The sequence below is a fragment of the Egretta garzetta genome, unplaced genomic scaffold (assembly GCF_000687185.1).
Source record: "Egretta garzetta isolate BGI_Z169 unplaced genomic scaffold, ASM68718v1 scaffold229, whole genome shotgun sequence".
Taxonomy (NCBI): domain Eukaryota; kingdom Metazoa; phylum Chordata; class Aves; order Pelecaniformes; family Ardeidae; genus Egretta; species Egretta garzetta.
Window position 1 is genome coordinate 3,324,229 of NW_009270000.1, and position 19,813 is coordinate 3,344,041.

Consider the following 19,813-nt stretch of genomic DNA (forward strand, 5'->3'; position numbering starts at 1 on the left):
ATAGGTTAAAGTAGATATAACCTCTGTTTTTTACAGATAGCTGGATAGCATTGAACTGTTATTTGGACTAGCTGGTAACCTGTCTAAAGCTCTGTGCTGTATTTCAAAATCTTTTATTAGCTCCTCTTACAAGCTTGTTCCTGTATGTAGAGGTGAAAGTCTTTGACTACACATCTAATTATGGCTTCTGGCATATTCTCTAGGCCTTTAGATTACAAGAGTGCTTAAAGCTTTTAGTTCTGGTAACTGATTAACTTTTCAAAAGCAGAAATTATTTTTGTAGCTCTGAAATGTAATGTTGGAAGCGAGGTACGGACTGCCATAAGCATTATTGGTCTTATGACTTTAAGGCAAGCTTGAAGTTGCTCTTCCAGGGATAAAAGCAGACATGAGACCTTTGTCTTGTTGACCAGTTGACTTACCATCTCTTGAAAGATACAACTTTGTGTGCACTGATGTAGACAGCTATACGTACAGTATACACTTAAAACACTGGTAGCCATAAGTTGAAATGAAAAGCTGATGTTACAGCAATAGCTCTGTTCAGCTGCCTCAAGCTCTTATGAAATATACTTCAGAATATAATTCAGGATGTAATGTTAGGTAGTGATCTTTGGGGAAAAAAAAAAATCACCTCATAAATACCATAATTAAAAACCAAACTCACTCCCACAAAAAAACACCCAATTTTTTTTCCTGTGGTCTTCCGATTGGAATATATCAACTGCCTTACATGAAAAAGTTTGAATTCTTGAAGTTCCTTCCCTGAATTGTTAAATTCTTAGTGAAGGAAAAACGCTGCTCTTACAATGTGATCCAAGAGGGATTCCTATTCTTCCTTTTGGATTATGATTTTCAAAGTAGCTTGGTCCATGAGAATTCAGATTTGAAATCTCTAACTCACATTTTTCTAGTAAGTCTCTATTCACTGCTATAACCAAACTTTCAAGACTTGAAAAACTACGTATGTGAACCTTCATAGATCTGAACCTGGGCAGCGTGTACCTGAACTCTTGGCTTCCCTCAGTCAAGTATCTGTGTCCTCTGAATATGTCTAGCACCACAGAGTGTTAATCTGGCCTGTGCAATAGATGTTCCCCAGTAAGCCCTGAAGTGGCTTGCTCTCTTCTGTCCTGACTTTCAGTATTCCCAGCACAGCTATTCTTTGTGACCTGTGATCCATCAACTGCTGATCATGTGCAAGGCAGACAGAAGCACTGTGGCCCTCTTTGTTTTGGGCAGAGAGCATGTCTTCTAATTGATGTAATTGTACATGTGACGCTTCAAACTGGGGTGTCTCATTGCAGTATGTCATCAAGCCTGACTCCCTCTGCCATGTGTGACTAGGTTAGGTTAGGATTCAAGAATGTAATACTCACTAAGCTGTACTTAATAAGCTGCAGTTTGACCTTGTCTGCTCTCTGGTGGGCTGTTTTAGGTTGCTTGAGATTGCCCCATGGCATGTATTGTAAAGGGCAGTCTGTTTTAAAAGCATCAAGACTTTATATTATAAACTGCTCTACATACTTCTGTAAAGTATACGCAAGAGCACCCTGGAGAAAACAAGACACATAATTGCATCTTCAATTATTTGTTTTGCATCTTTTCTACTTAATAGAGTTGTTCTCCAAAAGCACATACAACTCTGGCTTGTGCATTTTGTCTGCAAGGTCTTGCAAGCTCAACTAGCAGACAAACAGGAGTGAGACAGCAGAGTGGAGAACATCTGGGCAGCTGCTCCTCCTGTCCCGTGACGGTGGGGAGCACTGGTGGTTCTTGCTTCACTGAGCAAGTTTTGTCCCACATAGTTGTCTGTGATGGTGCACGGAGGTTTGGGTTAAGCGTGCCTTTCTAGTTTTCCCTTTGACTTTGGTATAAAATGGAGTGAATAAAGATGGATTCAGAAAAAAGACATGTGCATCGGTCAAACACCAGAGGGTGCCACAGACTCATTTTTCAGCCAATACAGACAAATTCATAGGTGCATCTGCATTGCTTGGGCTTCTTTTCCAGTGGAATACTCAGTTAAATGTCAAATCTGACTTCATGCAGGGTAACGCGCAGAACTCTGTGTTCTCTTTTACCCCTTGTCCTGATAAGCTTAAATCACTGGAGATTTATAACAGCTGGGAGAATTTTTCTTGTTGATTTCTGGGTGTGACATGAGCAAATGCAAAAAACATTGAAGGAAGTGGTGTAGAAGAGGGGCTTTATGGAGGATTGCTGAAAATGAAAGCAAGTCAGTATCCAACAGAAACATCTGCATGTATACTCAGGAATATTTTAAATTTATCACTTTAGTAGAATGATTTTTACAGTTTACTCAAAGTACATGTTACACTACTTAAAATGATGGAGGTTTGTTTAAACGGCAAGGAAAAAAGCATAGTAAAAAGTACAAACTTAACATGTATGTTAAGTGTGAAATATGAAGCTTCTGAAATGTACATTAAACTTTAGTGAGCACTACTTCTTAAGGAAATGTAATGATAGTTTCTTTGGGTTAAATAACATAAGTGCAGCACTGTTTTCATAGGTGCAAATTAACCTTTCATCAAAGCTAGTGACTTGGTGACTTAACGCAAACTTATATCGCACAGCAAAGAGGTTAGAACTGGTCCTTAAAAACAGTACAGGTAGAGATATCTACTTGCATATAAGCTCTTGTATGTGTGTAATCACGAGAAAGGCTGTGTGCATGGAAGTAGTAACCTGATAAAGGCTGTGTTGAGAGAACTGAAACTTGTGTATATAGAAGGGTGGATAGATGTATAGTAGTGAACTTTACCTCCTCCTTAGTATTGTATCCTCCTAAGTATTTGGGCTATGTGGCCAGATTAAAAGCTAAAATGATTTACTGAAACTGTGTGCTATACAGTTGTACCTGAGGTGCAAACATCCTTGGATTCCATAAACAGCTCCGTCGGGGTAATGTCAGGTTCCAGCACCTGCAGCTCTGCTAGCTTGTGATGTGTACATTCTTGGTGCTAGTTGTGCTGATTTTGTAATCTCCTTTATCAGTAGATTCGTGCCAGTCACTGTGCTTTGGTGGGATTTTTGTCTCTGCCAACAGCTAAGACTTCTCCAAAGTGGTCATTAAAGAAGAGGAGCCTGGAGTGTACTTGTGAAGACCAGTTAGCACTCAATTAGCATGCAGTGAAGCTTCATTTACACGCTTCTTGAAAGATCAGGGTCTCTTGTTAGACTGATAGAGCATGAGTATACGCTTGGAACTGCTCAGTGAAGGGGTGGGAGGATGGAAGCTGTTCTGTCAGAGGTGACTTCAGCTTTGAATCGTAACTGTGGTCACCTAACCATTCTGACAATCCCAGAGTTTAACACTTTTCTTAGCATGATGGATTTGGGGCACAAGCCTACTTAGAAAGCTATGTCTAGTTAGACTTAATGAATGAAGCTGGTTTTAAAAAATTTTTGGGTCTCCTTTTCTTTGAACAAATCACATAAAGTCCTAGCCATGAGGGCATGCAAACGAACAGCAAGAGGAGTAGGGGAAGGCTGGACTCCTTTCCTAGCCATGCTTCTCTGTAGAAGTTTGTGGGAGAAGACCTGTGCCATAGAAACCTATTCCTATTCTCCCAAAGGAGAAAATGCATCTATAGATTAAGAAAAAATCCCAACACTTTATTGTGTCTTTTGAGTACTGCTCAAATCCAACCCATGTTCTAATAACTTCACCTTCTACCTGTTGCCAGTCAGAAGATGGTCTGCCAGAGATCTCATTTCACCTGAGAATGGCAAATTTCTGACTAATCCCTTCTTAAAGATTTATTTAGGCCACGTGGTATTTTCCGAAGATGAACTTTATCAAACCTTGCCAGCAAATACTTTTGAGGAAGGGTGTGTGTGTGGTGTTGGGGTTTGTTTTCTTTTGTTTTCTAAATCAAAAGACCTTCAGATTGAGTGCTTCCACCTGTCTGTATTAATAATGCCGGCTTATGTTCTGGTTCTAAACCCTGGAAGCCACCATTACGGCCTTTGTTGCTTTGTGAAGCAAAAAAGGCTTTCTTTTGATGATTTAAACTTAACTGAAAGTAACTTGGGTATTTTCATTGCTAAAGTGTTGCAAAAGCTTTTCCCATAAAAAATTAATTCAGTATTTTAACTAAAATTATTTAAAAAAAAACCAAAACCTAAGGCACACAGGCTATTTGCTTAACATGAGCTTGACCATGATTATAGCTAGTCTTAGTTAGTTAGCCCTAAGTACACCAGATTTGAGTTTTTATTTTAAACATGTAGAACAAAGCTGCTACAGCAGAATCCAGCTAATGGAAGGATGTTAAGAACTAGAGCTCTGCCGCTGTTTCTCAGGAGCATAGCATCCTCCCCGCTACGTACATAAGTACTGTTTGGTAGGATTGATTCAAAGGGCAAGGTCTGGTTGGTTCTGTATACTACTGACAAGGAGTGTTTGTATCTTACTTTTTAAAGGAGCTCACTAAAAGAAAAGTGAAGATCAGTTTTGTGCTAACATGCTTGTGCTGTTACCTTCTCAGAAAATGGGCTTGTTTGTAAATTCAATGAGTCAGTATTCAGCTTTATTCAACACTTGGTTATACCTGGTGAAATAGAATTTTAGAACAAATTTCAGGCTCTAAGAGTGGTGGTGTTTGGGGGGCTTGTATGGACTTTTAATCCAGGTTTACCTCAGTCCTTGTTTTCTGAGCTTGCTCAAAATTTCAGTTTCGTGCAGAGGATTTGCATGCCTAGTAGCTGAGGCGTTAGTCAAGCTAATGTTTGAGAAGCACTTCGCTGAAGTGTGAAAGCTTTTAGGAGCTGTCTTTCCTTATCCATGCCCAGACTAAACATCTATCATATAGGGTTAGCCTCCAAGATAAGTGAATGTCGTGGTCTTTTGATAGTCGAGAGGCTTTTTCTTTGTATCCATTCTGAAGGAAGCATAAGATGTTGGTTTTCTCTTCAGTAGAGACGAAGATGACATAAATGATGTGACTTCTATGGCGGGGGTCAATCTTAAAGAGGAGAATGCGTGCATTTTCGCAACAAACTCTGAGCTCATCGGTACAGTGATCCGCTCTTGTGCAGATGAACCTTTTCTCTCCTCGGAAGCACTTCAGAAGAAGATCTTGAACATAGGTGAGAACAAAGCATATGTAACAGATATGTATGGATGCAGTATTCCTGTTTCATTAGCCAGCCTCCAATCTTTGAAGAAGGAGCAGGAATTATTAAGATCTGCTATCTCAATTCATGTGTTTCTACCAAACTATATTGAGTTTTTACTTCCCCTTCTAGGAAACAACTGTAAAAAAAAGTTTTTTTACGTGGAAATAGTCTGAAGCCCAACCAGAAAAGAGAAACTGGTGCCACTTCTGCATGTGAAAACTGAGCAACTTTATCACTCTTAATGGAACACATAATGACCATACAGATGCTAGTGTCAAATCAAACACCTAAGCGTGCTTTTCTGTTTCTGTAGCTTCTAACTTGATGTATTATACTGACTTTCCTAACAGCTTTTGCATTCCTCAGCCTGTTCACATATATACTCTATTGACCAACGTTACAGATCCTGCCCGTGGGATTAGGAAGAAGTTTCAAACTGCCAATATGCACGGGGCAGACCTTTGTTTATGACTATGGAACAACCTTGCATTCATTTTATGCAAAAGGGATGTTAAAGCTGTTTGTATCTGTGCATAGTACTGTGGACTGTGTGTTGAATGGCTGAGACTAAACTGTAATAAGTTTTTACTGTACGTATCATCTCAGCTGTTAAGTTTCTCAGCAAAAGAACAACTGTTGCTTAGCAATGTTGTATTATGTCAGAGCAGGGAGCATGCATTTGTATAGCACTACACTGATGGGTACCACTGCTGTCTACAGCAAACTGGATGGATGTTGCTCAACCCCTTGCTCCCGCTCTCTGCCTGGTAGCTTGCTGTACTGGAACAGTGAGTTTTACAGCTGAGCATTCAGGAAAGCCTGCAGTTCATACGTGCAGTCATAATTCTGTCACAGTGGTTTAACTTACATGATCATAAAGTCTTTCTACATGCAACTTGATCTTAGTCCAAACTAAGTAGCCAGCCTGTGACGAGCACGTAACCTGCAAATGCTATCTGCTACCTCAATACATCCCGCGCTAGTTAGCCAGGTGTGCCATCTGAGCTGTGTGTGGCATAGCTGAGTGAAGAAGTGCTGTGCTGCTAGGGGAGAAAGGAAAAGACACGCTGAAACGGGTGCCTAGGAGCTTTTCTCAGGATTCAGTAGAGGGTTAACCAGTCATCCATGGGAAGTAGATGTAAGGAAAAATAAAGAGCTCTACAAAAACCATAAAGTACTTCTAGAGTAATTGTCTGGCTTGGGGTGTGAAGACAATTAATTGAAAGACAGAAAATACAGGCCTGGCTGTTTCATGGCCGGCATGGTAACTGTGCCTCATTAATAATAATAATTCATGTTGTAAATGACAAGTGTTTTGATTGCAGGGAAAGGAATACTGTCAGGGAGTACAGCAATTCAGAAAATGAACACCTCTGGTCTTGAACCAAGCCCTCTTTGGTTTAGGAAATGTGTGTGTGTATGGAGGGAGATCTTGAGGTTTGGGGTGGGAGGATTTTGTTTTGTCTTTAAGTTGATGTTTCGGTATTCTGATAGTATAGTGGGAAACTGCTGAGGAAGTGCTGAAAGGTACTTGAGCAAAATGAGCTTTGCACTCAGCTGAGGTGTAGGCCAGCGCTTAGTGGCCAAGATCAAACAGTGGGAACACTTTGATTGTATCTGGGAAAACATTGTCACTTCTCCCTGTCTTGCGAGATTGTTATTCATTTCCTAGAGTAGCAAAGGCAAATGAAATAGGTGATTAGGTTTTTTTACAGTGTACTGTTTATCCATTCTTAACACTCCACTTGGCAATAAATACCGAAATGGGTTTTGAAGGCGTGCTGTATATTGCATCATAAAGTATTACAGCCGCTGTAAATGCAGTGCGGGGCAAGGAAAAGCATTTCTGACGGGTACGGCGTATGAACCGTGTGAAACTGCTGCCTGCAGTGCCTACCAGGGAAAAGTTGCCGCCGTCCAGGTGTCTTGACAGAGTCGCGTTGTGAATGATCGATGGTGTCAACCGCAGGAAGACTTCTGCAGCCGCAGGAAGGTTGCAGAGGTGATGCCCAGCTCTGGGCATGGGGCTGGGACAGCTTTGCCCAGAGCTGTCGCCAGCCTGGGTCACAGCTGCTGAAACACGCAGAGAGGCAGCGGCAACCTGAGAGAAAAGGTTGAAGGTGATGGCATGATGACCCCGGCTGGACTTGATCTGTGTTGTCCGAGCTGCTGCTGTGGGATGGTTGGGTCTGTCTGCCCCATGCCAGTCAGTCGAGGCAGGTGAGAGGGTCCCATGTGCCTGGAGAGCGCTGCAAAAACCGTCCCCGCTCATCGAATAAATGTCATGAGTTGTTAACAAGCATGGTGTCAAGCAGGGCAAAATGTAATTCTCTATTTTTTTTTAATTACTGGAATTAACAGAATATGGCACTAATTTCTACAGCTACCGCTTCTCCCCCTCCCCGAACATGAAGCTTGATTTGTGTTCTTATTAACTTTGTCCTATAAATGACCTTGCGAGGAGAGTGGTTCTGGAGGCTAAGTGAAACAATGTCTATATTTTCTGAAGCTCCAGGCTAAGTTTTATTAATGTAATGTCTAAGATCTTTGAAGTTGTGACTTTACCAGGAAAATCATAATCTCCAAACCTTTATTCATAATGGGTATGACTTCCAGGGGGAACAGAATACCTGCTGTGCTAATTATTTCAATTATCAGCTACTACTAAAACACGTAATGGATTTTCTATGCTTCCACAGGTAAAAGGCATGACATTATGGAACTTAACTCTGATGTTGTGAACTTGATCTCCCACGCTACACAGGAGAGATTACGAGGGCTCCTAGAAAAACTAACTGTAATTGCTCAGCACAGAGTATCAACCCACAAGGTAAAGGAAATCATTAAGCAAGTTTTGCACCAAAGTTTTCCTGCTTTGCAGCCTTGAAGGTAAACCTCTTCCGAGTATAGACATATCATATGCAATATGTGCATTTTCAGTATCTACCAAAGGCTGTTTTCGTTTTAACTGTTTATAGCCTCTAACTATTCCTTGCGTTTTCCAATCGACTTGTTGGATAGGTGCTCTTAAAACTTAGTGTAAGAGTAAATGCCTGTGTTTCTTGTCTTCCATAGAAGTGGTGGCTGTTACACAAAATCTGTCTTGCATGGTAATGTAAAGCTATTTTTGAATGCTCTTGGTGGTGGGGTTGATTTAGGGGCTTGTGTTTGCTTTATGCATTTACTGTTGGTGGAACTGCAGTATTGGCTCTGTAAAAAGCCTTGGGAAACTGAATTGAGTGTTTTATTTTTAGAAAGTGCTCCATGTGAAGGCAGAGACCCCTTTGATCTTAAAGTTTCTGGAACTTCTTTCCCACCAGTGCTACTTAAGATTCCCTCCCCTCCCTCTTGTATTAGCTCCATTCAATATAAAGTATATTGGGCTCCAGTGAGCCAGTATCCCTTAAGATGCTTGTATGGCACAAATGGGAAGCAATAACTTACTAGTGGCCAAAACAGCTCTTTGAGGATTTTTTTTGGTTTTGTTTTTCAATAATAAGGTGTTAGTCCTTACTTTTTTCAGCATCAAGCTGTCAACTCTTAAGTTTTCTATTGTGTGGGTTTTTTTTTTTTTCAACAGGAACTTTATACTTAATGAAATTTAACAAGAGCAACTAAGTCATGGGATAGGAGTTATTTTTGTACTGAGCACTTTTTATAGGCTGTTAAGCACCGGAGAAGCAATAGTAAAGAGCAGGAACTATTTGGAAACTTCCAAGTATTTATAGTGATGTCTGGATCAGTTGGAGTATGCTGTCCCTTGCCAGAAGAAGATGCAGTAGAAAAAAATCAATACAGAAAAAGCATAGTTTTTTAATGAGAAGTCTTGTGTTGTTTCTCCAAAGTAGGAGATCCAGTAGAGCTCGTGAGCAACAGCAAGGTAGAAGCTTAAGTCCTGAGTAACCGGTAGGACTTAGTGTGTTGCAGACACCAAGGACACAAGGGAATGTTCTTGGACAGTGGCCTTGAATGGGCTGATTTCTTTCTCATTGAACTAAAGCAATAGAAAAACTGATAGGTTTTTGTCTGATTGAATTGCCAGAAGCAATGATAAGATTGTAAGACTGCAATAAGCTTGCTTTCTTTTCCTCTTTTCTCAAAAACAAAACAAACAAACAAGAAAGTAATGTGCATAATAATCCTAGAGGCACAGGTATCCTCTTTTGTTAGGAAGATGGTGTTACACTACAGATGAGTGTCCTACAGGATTGCATTTGTGAGTAGTATTATTGTGAGAGATTCGGACAGGCTTTTAGAAATATAAGTTCAAGAACAGAACATGACAGGGGTTTGGAGCCCTGTTATGTATTTGTATATGTATTTGCACAGCCCTGTATTCAATCTCCCTCAGTGCTTGCCCCTATCCTCTTTTCCCTCTAGGCTATTGATAGGTACCAGTGTGCAATGTAGGCTCCATGTGCTTCACAGAATAATCCAGAGCCTTTCCAAGAGGATTGGGTAGCTGCCCTGTAAGGCTTTGTATTGGCCTATCTCCATTACAAAAAGACCAACAATAATAGGGATAGGTGTTGTGGAATCAAGGTAAATATTGTTAGGGCAGAAGTTGGTGTAAAAGCCGATAGCTCATGGGACCATACTGAGGAAACTCTTCTTCCCAGTTTCCTCAGTTCATACCTAGCAGCTTACATCTGATGGCTAGTCTTGCAAGAGAGAGCGAGTTGGCAGGGTAAAAGCTGCGTACCATGCCGCCATGAAGGCTTGCCAGCTTTTGCCCTTGTTTGCTAAATTTAAGGAGAAAAAAAAAATGGTATGTAATTGGAAGTTACTAACTTAATTAGGATAAAACTATCATGCTGGTCTCTATCTGAAGTAGGAACAGCCTTTCTGATTGCTGTAAACTGCTCTCTGTGCTGTGACTCTTGTTGCAGTGCCTTTACAGAGCCTTGGTAAAATTATAAAGGCAATTAGCTAGCTGGTTTGGTTCCTTGGCTGCTTCCCTCCTGTAATCTGAAGGTGTAAGAGTATGCGTGTAACCTAGTATGATAACCAAGACCAGAATTAATAATGGCAACTAAACAATACAGTGATTAAAAAACGTTTTTGATGTGGGTAGATTCAGCACAGCATGAGATGACTGCCATGCTCCTGCCTTTGGAGCCCATGAGCACTTGGCTTCGTGAGGCATGTTACGGTGCTGTGCTATAAACATTGCCCCATGAAAACATTTCCCCATGTGTAGTAGCAGTAAAACACTGCAACCCTAAATTGCACTATCTGTAGGGTGACATGGTGTGGCAGCTGCATGGGTTTAAGGGGTAAGCTCTAAATGTAGCGAAGGAGCGAGCCCTCTTAGGTGTGAAAACAGCCAGCCTCCTCCTACCCAGCCCATGCTGCCATCAAACTGCAGAGTGCAGAAGTTATCAGAAGCTTTTCTGTGATTACTTGGTTTAGGGATTGACTATATAAAAGCCAAAGCTTAATAGGTTCCCACATACAGCTGAGCCTCTGCAACTGCCTGCGTTCCTGCTCTGTCCTCAGCAAGGCTGTTCAATATAACTTAGACTCTTCAGATTTACTGGAAGAAACTGGTCTTTGAGATTCTTCAAACTTCTTTCCTGGTGGACTGCAGTGGAGCACAGCTTCTCTGGATGTGGGTTTTTCCTTTGTGCCCCTGGGCATGCAATACACTCCTGGTGCTAAAACGCAAGAGCCTTAGTCAGGTTTCAGATTCATTTACAGGTATGTGACCATCTGGGAAGCAAGTTGCAAATCACAGACAAGGTGTATGGCTGTTCTTGAGTTTGTTGCCAGCTCTCGTCTCACTAAAGACATACCTGGGAATGCTTTGCTTCAATGCTACGTGTTTCGAATCATGGAATCATTTAGGTTGGATATGTGTAAACCTAATGTAAAAATTTTGGTAGGAATTGGCTGTGCTTTAGAGTGCATCTGTGGAGAAGTCTTGAGTATGTACATTTCTCTTGAAGAGGGGGGAAAAAAGTGTGGGGAATGGATTTCATAACAGGATTGTATATGTGCACTAATGTGCTGTTGTTGTATGGAAATAATAGCTTCTTTCAGGATAATAAGTGAACTCTGCATTAAATTTAGCTCAGCTAAAGTAAAAATTACTTTTTAACTGTCAAATATGCAAGTTCTGCTTTTGCACATGCAAATCTAACCACACACTGTATTGCAGTTACATACTTTATCACCAAGTTAAATTCTGTTTTCGATTACGCTTGTACCTTTAGTTTTGTTGGGATTGCACTGTTGTAGCTGGGGACAGTTTGGTCTTATGTGAGGAAGTTACACTGTTATATGGACAAAAACTGAATCCAACTTAGTTCATCCTAACAGTAGTGGCTACAAGTTATGGACAGATGTACAATAAAATCTGTTCTGTCTAAGCATTTTGGTGCTAAATGATCACGGAGAACAAGTTTATTGAGTAGGACAAAATATAACTGCAGGTGTTCCTCTTATGAAAAGACCTGAAATAAGGTATTTTAAAAACATTTGATGAGCTGAAATACTGTTATTAATGCACCCATTTCTTGTCCCATGTAAGCTTATGGTAGTGCATTGGGGTGCCTCTGCTTGAGAGGCTTGCATTCTGAATTGGCATAGGGTCTCGGATTTGGCTTTAAAAACCTAAGTATGTGTCTAACTCCCAACTTTGGCCATTCCAAAGCAAAACACTTCTAAACTTTGTGAAAAGTAGTTTCTTCTTTGTCCCTTGAGAAGGATTATGGCATGGTGGTGTATTATTATAAACTGCTACTTCAAAACAAGTTGTACTGATGTACTGACACTGACTTGAAGTAGTGTATGTTTTGTGGGGAGCAGCAAAAAGGAAAAAAAAACCTCAAGCAGTAACAGAAGAAGGGGGAAAGGTGGTTTGGACATTTTGGAGAGCCGCAGACTCTGGTTGGGAAAGAAAGGCTCCTTGGTTGCAACACGTGGTGTGGTGTGAGCCACAGTTGATGATATGTGGCAACATGGTGGCTCGTTGAAAAGGACCAAACTTAATACCAGAAGAGGAATTGATTTCATGCTCTGGCTGAGTTGTGAGAATTCAGACTGGGAGACAATGGTGCCCCACAAGAAGACTCTCACTTTCCTCCCAGCTTTTGAAAGTATATGGCTGGGTGTGGGAAGAAGAGTATAGAAATGCCTAAAATACAGCTGTAAAATATGCTGTGCTTGTTCCAGAGCAGTTGTGTGTGAAGGTAGAAAGGAGGGGTGCTAAAAGTATATAGTGTGTTTGGCTGGTAAAAGCCCAAGGATAAATTTCTCAGGAAAAGACAAGTTCACAAAGTAACAGAGAAAGATGATGACTGTAGGATGTGCATTAAAGAGTGGTACAAACAGGTGGCACAGACGTGTCTCATCTCGAATGGGCTTGTGTTGCCTAATGCCCTCTGGCCAACGCATGGCTTAAATAACCTGTCTTTGGAAGAGCAGAATAGTAAAAGCAAGCTTTTCATTGCCAGGTGACCATGTTTTAGATATTTCCTTTCTCTGTCTTCTTTCCTATCTGAAGTAAAACTAAACTCAGATTTTTCCAGCGAAGGCAAAAATAGTATGAAAAATAAACTACTGATTGTTATTTTTTTAGACCAAAAGGACCATAGTCTTGTTTCAATGCATGTGCAGTTGTTGGAACTACTCATTAGTATTCCCTGGCCCAGCTTTGCACAGGGGGCTGGACCAGATGGCTTCCACAGGTCACCTGTCAACATAAAACTATTTTGTGACTTGAGATCATCCACCGAGGTAAAAATATGTATTCCTAAAGCCATAATAAATGATATATAATATATGTCGCTTTCCCCACCCCCAAGATTCACTATAAGTAGTTTTAAACCATCCCTCTGCTCCATAAAACCTCTTTTTGGAAATACCAGGTGAGGCTTATTTCAAATTCTGGATTAAATGGCTGAAACTAGAACACCAAACACTAGAAACTTAAAATGTCAAATTTTACTTTTTCTTTGCCTTTCTCTTTAAAGAGGAAAGGAGGAAAGGATATGATGTTCTGCTGCTTTACAGTTCTTGGTTTTGTTTTTTTTTTCTCTTAACCTGTCCAGAAGACAGTCTTGTATGCATGTTTACTGGATATGAAGTTGCTGTTTAAACCCAAATTTAAGCCTTTAGACTTAAAGACTTCATTGTTGTTATGGTCAATATAGACTAGAAGTTGTTAGTGTCACTTGTTCAATAACCTCTTACTAGTCACAGATGCCAGGAAACATGCTTCAGCAGAGAGGAAAGGTGTAAATGACTATCTTCCACCTGAAGTCTTTTTCAAATGGCCTACGCTTTTCAGCTTTGAAAAAAGTGTTCTTTTCAGGTTGCTCCCACTGGGTTTATTAGCTCTAGTGGTGTAAATAAAAGTCTGGTTGTCTATAACAAACTTCTCTTTCCAGGGGAGTGATAAATACATAGTATCTAGTGACACCAGAGCACAGCTGAGATTTCTTGAAAAGCTTGATCACCTGGAAAAGCAGAGAAAGAATGAAGAGGAACGCGAAATGTTGCTTCGAGCAGCCAAGGTAAGAACACTTCTTGCTTTCCAAGGAAGTAGTGGTGTCCTTAAGACTGATAACATCTTCAGATTTTTCCTATTTCTGTGTTAAATGTAGTAACCATTAACCCTGTTACTGGAAATCTGTAATGTTTACGTTAGTTTGGGCTATACAAAAAAGGATTTTAGCTTTTTACATTCAAAAAAATCACAGGAGTTCTTTCAAATGTGTGATGGGGTCAACTCTTCTTTTGAGATTATTCTTACTGGTCAAAATGAATAGAATCATAGAATCGTTTAGGTTGGAAAAGACCTAAGATCATCAAGTCCAACCATTAACCTAACACTGCTATTCCACCACTAAACCATGTCCCTAAGCACCTCGTCTGCCCGTCTTGTAAATACCTCCAGGGATGGGGACTGGACAAAATGGAAGTAGTATTCACATAGCTGTAAATGTCCTTCCTTAGCTCTATTTCTGGCTCTGAAATTGGCATGTCTTTCTCCATATCTGTGTGTGGCACTGTTTGAAAATGTGGGTTCACTATGCTTGTTCAAGCTGGAGCCTGGTGAGATCCACCGCCCTGCCAGATGTAGGTTTTTCTGTAGTCAGATCAGCCTTGGAGCTAGTACCCTAGCATTTGCAAACCCCTGATGGAGCCATGCTAGTGCAGAATAAGTACCCTTCTTCCCCCTTCCCTCCCCTCAATAACAGGAGAAAAAAAATAAATCAGTAGACATTGCTCCATCAGATGTGACTTGATCATCTTTTGTTTGCTGTTTTTTTGGTTTTGTTTCAAGCTGAATTCTGGAGCCCCTTGGGTGGAAGCCTAACCTAGACTTGAAAGAATCATGTTGTACTTGCATGAGTACGACTCCCTTTCTTTCCTATACTTCCTGTCCTTTTTAAGTGTCTGCTGCTGACATGAACAACATCATGCCTAGACTGGACCTGACTGACAGCGTTAGCATCATTTTCAGCTTAATCTTGCTTCAGGCTAGAGCAGAGGCAGCCGGCCCAGATGAGGAGGGGGGTGTGCGTATGCGCGCGGAGGGGGAGGGAAGCCAGTCTGGATTGAGGCATTCGCCCCTGGAGCTAAATCTTTCAATCACTGGAGAAAATTGTCATTTATTAAATATTTAACGGATACGATGGTGTTTGGATGCCAGTAATTTCTATTCAATCTTTTTCCTCTTCCTTTGGTAGAGCCGTTCCAATAAAGAAGATCCAGAGCAACTGCGGTTAAAGCAGAAAGCGAAAGAGGTAGGACTTTCCAGTTACCATGCTTGCCTTTGTGTGTTCAGAGAAGGTTGGCAGCCCTGTCCTGGCAATTAGGTCAGGGTTTATTTTGCTGCTGCATACCATTTGCAGAGGCCTTGGGGAAGGACAGGAACTGCCACAGGCAAGGGCAGTGCTTCAAATGAGGTCAATGAATTATGAGCTCTTTTTTACATTTTATTTTTGTAGTTTCAGTCCTGTCTAGAAATGGTCCTTTGTAAACTGCAGCAGTACACTTGGTAGGAATATAATGTGGGATTAGGGGGGGAAAAAAAAGAAACTTTGAGATTTAGCATCTGGGACTGTACAATAGGCTACATTTTTCCAGGGTAATTGTTCGTTTTGTAAATCTGATACTGCTTATAATTCTTTGGCTGGGAGGCGGTACTGGGATTTAGTTTTAAATGGAAAACGCCTCTGGCTTTTAATTTTCTGGGCCCAGCAGTTTTCTGTTCTGGAATGGAGCCCTTGTTTCACACAGTTCATGTTTAGCTGCAGGGGTTTTAGTTTATAGCTTAGACTGGTTAAGCTTTTACTCCCAGAGGCCTCTGCATAGCAACTGTAGAAATCAACAAATAAGTTCATTTATGTCTGCAGCCTCCTCTCAGTAGCTGACTTTTTACATTTCCCAATATCCATTTCCTGACTTTTCTAGCCTGAGAGAAAAAAGCTCCACTAATTGGAGCTTATTTTAATTGAGCCTTAATATTGGATCTCACTGGAGTTGCCCCCAGAGCTACTGGGAACAGAATGAAATGAAAGTACCTAAGGTTGAAGATGTGTGTGCGTGTGTATGTGTGTGTGAAATTTTTCACTTGACCTACAGATTCTTTTCCCTGCTGAATAAATCATCAAGCCTGTTCACATTTCTGATTAAGGATCTGACAGCAGACGATAATAAAGACAATTGAGGTGTGAGACGTGTGATACAGAGCTGAAGAAATTGGTTTCTATAGTTACTTGACTGATTTCATGCAATTTTAAGGATCTTTGTGCTAAATGAGAGTGATTTTCTGAGCAACCTTTTTCCTTAACTGTGCCTCTTGAACTATGAAATTTGTTGTTGCTTAACATTGCTGTGCTTGGCTCCTAGGTGCCAGCAGCAGCAGCAGGTTATTTATGAATGCTTTAAAGGCCCTTATTGTTTGGATTAATGTAGGAGCCCAGGCAAAACAAATGGAAATCCAGTAAAATAGTATTAGAATCAATGCTCTGGATTTGCACCATAATAGAAGAAATTTGTAAAATAAGAGGAGAGGGAAGGGACTTGCTTTACTATCTATCTTTTAATTCTTTCTTTCTGTTTATAACTCTTTTTTCATGCTTACAATCTGTGAGTACAAAGTTGCCCTAAAGCACTTCCCAGTTTGCCTCTAGTGCCACCAGGATCAACAGTCAGTGGGTGACGCTAATTTGTCTTGTTTTGTAGGTGGCTTTACCTCTGCATCATCTGGTCATTTCTAGAGGTTCTTTCTTTTAATAAAACACTGCAGTGTGATTCATTTCTGTAGCTGCTTTTCTCTTTTTCTCTGAACAATAATGCATCTTGAAAAATATTCCATGATTGGGGTATTTAGAGCAGAAAGAAGTTAGGTATGTGTTTTGGGTCTTTTTTTTTAGATTGGTTGGTATTGTTAGGGAGATGTCTTTTAAAAAGTGGCATATAGGTGTACAGAGAAGGAGCCAACAGTAGAGAAAGTGTCTAAGTTTGGTGCTTGGTGTTCTACTAAGTGCTTGAGTTCACCTCCTTTAGTGCATCTTATCTTGTGCCAGACAAACGCAGCCTTCATCGCACTTGTCCTGCATATTTCTCCACGCTGTGCTCCTCCCAGAGTGACGGTCTCCAGCTGCTTCACCAAAGGAAGAGGAGGCAGATGTGCCTCTTCGGACAACGCAGATCTTTGTGTTGGTATTGCCTTGCCCTCTCCTGCTGCTCTGTTCTCTGCAGAATGAGGCAGCCAGAACTTCTCCAGGCTTCATGTGCCACACGGGAAACCCACCTTTTGTGCCAGGGGTGCTTTCTTTTCTGTGAGGCTGTCTCAAGCTGGAGTGGAAATAAGCCCAAATGCAGTTTTGGCACTTTATTGACAGCTTGGAGATAGATGGTCAGCACACTTCTGCATTAAAAAATGCAAACATGAGTCGAGCTGGAATAAGAGCAAAATAAAAATCAACAAATATCCCAAGGCTGAAACTGGTAACACAGAAGCATAGTGTATACTGGGATGAAAGCCTGAAAGGGCTCACCATTGTCTGTATGTCTGTCTTGTCATGTTTTGAGTGTAGCCTGCTCCTAAGAAACCACACTGGGGAATTTTGATACCTCTGTCAGCTGGAATCATATCCTTTCCAGGCCACTCCAGTTGAATATTCACTGGAAAGCTTGATCTGAGCCTCTTAAAGTTCTTTAGGAATGAATATGGGCCTTCCTTCCTCAAAGCTGTCTTTTATGTGTTGATGGTGATCCCTGGGAGAAGGGAGGTGGTGTGGGGTGATGGCACTGGAGCATGTTCTAAAGCAGTGTTTCCCAAAATGCAGAGTGTACATCCTAACAATGAATACTTATAAATCCAGGATGTGCTGTCATCCAGCAGCTGGAGGCAACATCTTAACATTGCTGGAAGTACATCTAGAGACTCGCAGTGGATTCTATTATCCAAAAGGCTGTACATAATTGCTGTGACCTTTTCATCCCTCTTTGCATGACCTATTGCCTCAAACTTCCCCTATGTTAAGTCATTTACTTTCCTATATTCTTAGTCTATGTAGCTTGCTATGAATTAAGTCTTTGTTTACTTCCCCCTTTCACCTGTTTCAGCGGATTTTAATACCTACAGAAAGTGCACATTCCTTCTGAGACAGCTGCAAGGCTTGCCCCAAGCTGCTCCTTTGTGCACTCAGGAATTTTGTCCTTGCTCACCTCATGGGCCAGCTCTTTGTGCAAAGGCGTTCCTGAAGCCTGGGTAAATTACCCCTGCTTTTCATTCAGCCTTATCTGCCACTTCAAGCTGAGAGGATACAGTCTTCTCATTGTCCCTGATGCCTGCACTTTTAAACCATAACTTTTTTTAGGTGCTCTCTGCTATTTCCTGTTCTACTTTCAACTACACTTCATCCATTACAAAAAAAAAAAAGCTCAGTTGATGTGATTCTTGTAGCTGTATTTATAGTTTATCTCTGGCTTCATCCCTTCTCTGAAATGAGCTTACTTAAATTGAGTAGGTGTAGGATACTGTCAAATGCGCAAGCATGCCATATGAACAGTGCCTCCCAGAAGACCTGTAAAAACGTCAGTATTAAGCAGTGTGTACTGTAAATTTAAAGATAAACCCTGATCTTTTGTACTTCTGTGTCTCGTCTTCAAAAGCGAGTGTGCTTGTAGTACGGCTTCAGGAAGCTTAAGGCTGAGCAAACCTTTCAGATGGTATGTGTGCAAGATTGCTGCTTGGGGTTGAGCAGGTGAACAGGTATTGTACTGATAGCATCTTTGCTTATTCCATAGTAGCTAACTTCCTCTCTACTCGTGGCACCTTGCAGCATCTATCGATGGATAAAGGTGAGCAGCCACATCTTGACCTAGGGGAAGGAGCCTGTGGAGCAAGCACCTGATGGACAGCAGACTTGCCCGCCCCGTTCCTTGCTCCTCCAGCAGCTCTGTTCACTTATGGCTGCACAGGTCTTCCCAGTCCCTTGTTCTTGCCTGCTTGATGCACTTGTGCATTTTACTGCTATGAATTTTGACACAGACATCACAAGACGGCAGCAGATGAGATGCTGAGAAAATTCAATATCTTTAGTATCAACTGATTGGGAGGAAAATAGCAAACCCTAGTTTTTTTTGTAGAGACAAAACAAATGCCATCAAAAACATCAACTGTGATTCCAGCGAGTTCCCGAGTGCTATATAGTAATGAGTGAAATTCAGCTGTTCTGTAGAATCTTTTTTCAAAAATCATCTTTTTATTCCATTTCATGTGTCCATCCTAATTCTTTCCCTTATTTCCTCTCACATTCTCAGATAACGAGTAACTGTAACCTCATTATTTGCTGCTCTCTCTGCCAACTCCAACCCACACTTTCAAGCTGTTTTTTTCCTTTTTCCCCACACCTCTTGTGCTGCTTCTGTATTTAGTCTTCTGAACCTAATGGTTCAAACTCTTTAAGACCACTCTTGCGGCAGGGGAAAAGGAAACTCCCTGGTTAACCATAACCTCTCAAAAAAGCAAACACAAGATGCTGCGAGCAAAATAAGATCTCATTGCGATCAATTGGCTTTTTTATGAGCCTTCAGTGACATCCTGAGAGCTTCTGCTTAATTGTCTGATTTGTATTATCTTTAATGTTCTGTCATGTTTCTTACCTGCTTCTGCATGTTTTAAAAAAAAAAAAAAAAGAGCAGGATTACTGAACAGACATACATTTTGCTACCTGCATTGTAGCCCTGCAAATAGCAAAGGGCTATCATCAGAGATTCGGTGTGTTACAAGTCTTGCAGAAAGTCAGGGATGGAAATCCTGTCAAGTGTTAGATTACTGAGCAAACTCAAAAGTGAACCAAATCCCTGTTTTGTGGCATTCATCTTGGTGTTTTGAAGAAGCATAAGAAAAGAGCAGCTGAGATGCTGCATCGGGTACCCTAAAACCAGCTGGCTGGAAGATGATAGCAATTGTCTTCATTAAGTGAAAAACAAAAGCCCTCCCCAAAACTCCATTAAGCCTGTTCTTGGATTTTCAAATAGCCTTTTCTAAGTTTCTCTGAGAGACTGTAATGGACATGTAATCAGCTGTGAAAGTATGGCCTTGGATTAGAAACTTGCTAATAGAGGAAATTTTAGGACTGAAAGTACAACAAAAAGATGATAGTGGAGAGCCAGAGTTCTGTGCCAAGAATGAGGG

The 19,813-nt window shown here is 41.0% G+C and overlaps 1 protein-coding gene across 10 annotated transcripts in view; it reads left to right on the forward strand.

Moving 5' to 3' along the window:
• The window catches only part of TAF4B (TATA-box binding protein associated factor 4b), an 88,710-nt gene that overhangs the window by 49,694 nt on the left and 19,203 nt on the right, over positions 1 to 19,813 (forward strand). For all 10 annotated transcript variants that reach the window (XM_035903027.1, XM_035903033.1, XM_035903034.1 and 7 more), the window contains 4 exons: positions 4,949 to 5,118; positions 7,848 to 7,978; positions 13,542 to 13,667; positions 14,847 to 14,903. In XM_035903027.1, the coding sequence (XP_035758920.1) occupies positions 4,949 to 5,118; positions 7,848 to 7,978; positions 13,542 to 13,667; positions 14,847 to 14,903 (484 nt within the window). The remainder of the gene's footprint in view (positions 1 to 4,948; positions 5,119 to 7,847; positions 7,979 to 13,541; positions 13,668 to 14,846; positions 14,904 to 19,813) is intronic.